This window comes from Sinocyclocheilus anshuiensis, unplaced genomic scaffold (genome assembly GCF_001515605.1).
Source record: "Sinocyclocheilus anshuiensis isolate Anshui unplaced genomic scaffold, SAMN03320099.WGS_v1.1 scaffold499, whole genome shotgun sequence".
Lineage (NCBI taxonomy): Eukaryota > Metazoa > Chordata > Actinopteri > Cypriniformes > Cyprinidae > Sinocyclocheilus > Sinocyclocheilus anshuiensis.
Genome location: NW_015551033.1, coordinates 263959 through 268417, shown reverse-complemented (window position 1 = coordinate 268417; position 4459 = coordinate 263959). Strand labels below are relative to the sequence as shown.

The 4459-nt window shown below is 27.0% G+C and overlaps 1 protein-coding gene across 1 annotated transcript in view; it reads left to right on the top strand.

The window, feature by feature from the left end:
- The window catches only part of LOC107661285 (transmembrane protein 117-like), a 64689-nt gene that overhangs the window by 52951 nt on the left and 7279 nt on the right, over positions 1 to 4459 (top strand). The window contains exons 6-7 of the mRNA XM_016450782.1: positions 332 to 423; positions 2509 to 2599. Coding sequence (XP_016306268.1) covers positions 332 to 423; positions 2509 to 2599 — 183 coding nt within the window. The remainder of the gene's footprint in view (positions 1 to 331; positions 424 to 2508; positions 2600 to 4459) is intronic.

The window sequence follows — 4459 nt, the reverse complement described above, 5'->3', positions numbered from 1 at the left end:
TGTGCGTGTGTGCTTGAGTGTGCGTGTGTGTATGTGTGTGTGTGTGTGTGTGAGTGTGTGTTAATGTTAATGTTAATTTTATTTCAAATGATATGTATTTTTCTAATTATTGTGTTTTTGTTTGTTTCTTTTGTTTTCTTTTTTGTGTGTTAATAATAATCCTGTTAAGAATTAAAAAGTAATCATAAAAAGTAAATAAAGTATGACTTTATAAAATGTAAATATTGTGGATATTGAATAGCTTTTCTTTATGCATGACTCTGAGCTCAGTCACTGTGAAGCTCAAAGTAAATAAGGAGTGTGTGTTTGTGTGTGTTTGCTGGTTTCTAAGGTAACAGACATGATGCTGCAGGACACTCATTACCCATACTGGGGCCGGAGCGCCAGACAGCTGTGGAGACACAACCGCATCGTGCTGTTCCGGTGAGACCATCACGACATTCATGTGTGTGCTACTGATGATTAATACAGTGTTTCAGTTGTCATAATCAAAACTACATTTAGTGGTAAATCTTGGCTATTGCAATTTTTAATACGCAATTATTATTTTGTTTTATTAAATATAGATTAATATGAAATTGATGATAATTTGATTTAATTTACAAGACGCAAGTTTAATTGTAAACAAAAATTAATTTTCTTTAGAAAAACATGCACCAATGAATCATTCACAATAGTGACATTATAAAGAAATAAGTAATATTATTAAAGAAAGTTTAAAATAAACAGATATACTATCAGATTATTAATTATAAACAAGTTATTAAAATTAATTAAAAAACACTAATTACACAAACATTCTACAATGCCATTTGTTTTGCAGTTTTAGTAGTCACTTTAAATTATAATAATTATTATTATTTTTATATAATAATATTATTATATAATAATTATTAAAATTATTATAAATATTAATATATTATTGTATTAATATATTGATTATATTTGTTCATGTTAATTTGTCATAATCAAAACTAAATTTAGTAGTAAATTACTTTTGTCATTGACTGTCTAATAACTCTAATTATTATAGTATATTTAATATATTTTAATATTCGATATGCAGTTTGTTAATAATTTGATTATTTACAGTGTTTAATTTGAGCTGTGCTTTCTTTCGAATAACGCGCACTGATGAATAATTCACAGTAACGGCATGATAAAGCTATATAATAATTATTTTAAAATGCATATTAAATATATTTCAATATTTAATATGCATTTTTAATCGTTGATTTAATTTACAAGATGTAATTTTAACTGTAAACAAAAATGAATTTAAGAAAAGCATTGCACTGATGAATCATTCACAATAACGATATTATAAAGAAATAATATTATTAAAGAAAGTAAAAAAAAAAAAAAAACGCTCATAAAGAATAATTGTGAAAAATAAACAAATGAAAAACATGTGGAAAAATCTCCCGGTGCAGTAAGACAAAAAATGACTAATTAAAACACAGTAAAATGTCTTTTTCTGCAGCGTCAGCAGTTCACATTTTATATTAATATAAATTATGAATATATTCTGTTTAATTAGTCAAAATCTAAATTAAATTTAGTGGTACATGACTCTTGCAAATTTTAATATGAAATCGTTTTCAGAAATGCATATCCAATATATTTTAATAACAATTTGATTGTTGATTGCCATTTTAAATGTAAACAAAAATATTAATTTATTTAGAATAACATGCACTGTGATTCATTCACAATAACGATATTATAAAAATAATAATAATATTATTTATAAAAAAAAAAGACACTGAACTTTAAAAAAAAAAAAAAACTAATTAAAAACTCATTAATGTGTATTTTGTTTGCATTGCCAGTAGCTCACATTCATATTATATTAATATAAATTCTTAATATAATTTTAGTTAATTTTAAATGTACTTAAAGTTTGTTATTGTTAATAAAATGTTTAACATATATTACTATAATATATAAATATAATACATAACTGTTATTATATTAAATTATATTATATTATAATAATATATAAATTATTAAAATAATGTTTAATTAGTCAAAATCAAAACTAAATTTAGTGGTAAATGGCAATTGCAATTTTTATTATGAAATAGTTTTCAAAAATGGATATTAAATGTTTTAATAATTACTATGCAATTTTTAATAATTAATATGACTTAATTAGATTTTGTTAGTTTACAATATATAATTTTAACTGTAAACAATAATGTGTTTTCTTTAAAAGAACATCCACTGATGATGAAGCATGATTAAGAAATAATTGTATTTATTTAAAAACGGGAAAAGCATGTACTGAACTTTGAACTTGTTTCTGTGAGTGTGTTTTGTTTTAGATTATACTTCAGATTTTGAAATATAAACACGTTAAAAACGTTGAGAAATGAACAGTGCAGGAAGACAAAAACACTCATTAAAAACTCATTTTGCTGATGTTTTCCTCGCTGACTTTCTGAACTGATCTGCTGTTTTTAGCAGCATGTTCTGATGTAAAGCAGCTCTCTTTTAGCTGTGCAGCTTTAAGACTCCGTGTCAAGAGAGTCTCAGAAATGCACCTGAGGGCTTGGAGAAGAGAAGCACTGACTCGGGATCAGCTCTGGCCTTCAGCGTCTGATGAATGAGCTCACAGTGACATGAAGAGCTGGTCTGGTGTCTGTATTATTCAGTGAATTCATCAGAAGTGCATTACGCGATATGTTTCATACACGCTCGTCCTTTATTAATGCGCTCCCTGCGAGCGGCTCCATCTATTAGTAAACGGCAGACATCATTTCACACCAGAGATCTTATTACAGGCTGATGAACGACACACAGCCGTCTGGAATAATCATGACTCTTATAGTTTCTCAAAGACGTCTCTTCTGCTCAGCTTTTATTGGATTAAAAATACAGTAAAAATGTGAAATGTTATTGCAATTTAAAACAGCTGTTTTCTGTGTGAATATCTGTTCAAATGTAATTTATTCCTGTGATGCACAGCTGATTTTTATTTATTTATTTTTTTGTTTGTTTGTTTTTAAATAATTTTAATTTTAATTCATGCATTTTTTTGTGTGGAATTAAAAAAAATTGTTTTATTGACTTTTCAGTCGTCACATCTCACATATTAGTTTGTTTTAACTTAAATGTTAAACTTAAATTTTATTTATTTATTTACATGGGTGTTGACGCTTTCTTTCTTTCTTTCTTTCTTTCTTTCTTTCTTTCTTTTATCTTGAATTTTTTAACAACTTATTTTATTTTCACCTTTACTTTTCAACCATTACATTTAATTTTTTTATTAATTAATTAATTAATTTAATTATTTATTTATTTTAAATTATTTTAGTATTTTTTCATTCTTATTTTATTTTAATTTATTTTATTTACTTGAATTTTCAACACTGTCACATTGGTGTATTTTTTGTTTTAAATTAGTATTAATTAATTCATCTTTCTATTGCATTTTATTTATTTTTTATTTATTTATTTATTTATGTTTTTTTTTTTTTTTTTTGCTTTATTTAATTCTCAACTGTCCCATCTCTTGTCAATGTATGTTTAAATGCTTCGTTTTATCTATTACGTTGTTTTAACCTTGTTTTAATTGTTCTTTGTTTTCATTTAATTTTTTGAAAACCATTGTGCTACTTCATATGTTTGTGGAAACCTTGATATACTACCATTCAAATGTTTGGAGTAAGTTTATTGCTCTAAGATTTTACTTTAAGATTTTATACTTTTATTCATCAAGGATTCATTAAACTGATCAAAAGTGACAGTAAAGACATTTATAATTTTACAAAAGATTTCTATTTCAAATAAATGCTGTTCTTCTGAACTTTCTATTCATCTGTGAATCCTGAAAAATACAATTCATCACGGTTTCCACAAAAATATTGTGCAGCTCAACTGTTTTCAACATTGGTAATAATCAGAAATGTTTCTTGAGCAGCAGATCAGCATATTAGAATGATTTCTGAAGATCATGTGACACTGAAGACTGGAGTAATGCTGCTGGAAGTGAACGACTGCTGCTGTTGGTGTTTGTCAGGACGGTGTTGAACTGAGGTGCTAAACCATTCAGGGCTTTATAAGTAATAAGCAAGATGGTACCTCGTGGTACCATCACAGAGAGGCTCAAAATCACTTTCCAGAACATTCTCGTTCACCATTCCTGGCTGGTGGAACGATCTTCCCACCCCTATCCGGAATGCTGAATCCCTGACAATTTTCAAGCGACAGCTGAAAACTCATCTCTTTCGAAGCTACTTGACTTCATCAAAAAAAAAAAATAATAATTATCTCTCTTTATTTATTCCTTCTCTTTCTAGCTTGTACTTATTTGAACAATGTCTAAGAACTTGGTATTACATCCACTTCCTGTGTCTGTTTGCCTCTTTAAGAAGAATCGCTTTATGTATCCCCCAATTGTAAGTCGCTTTGGATAAAAGCGTCTGCTAAATGACTAAATGTAAATGTGAATGTA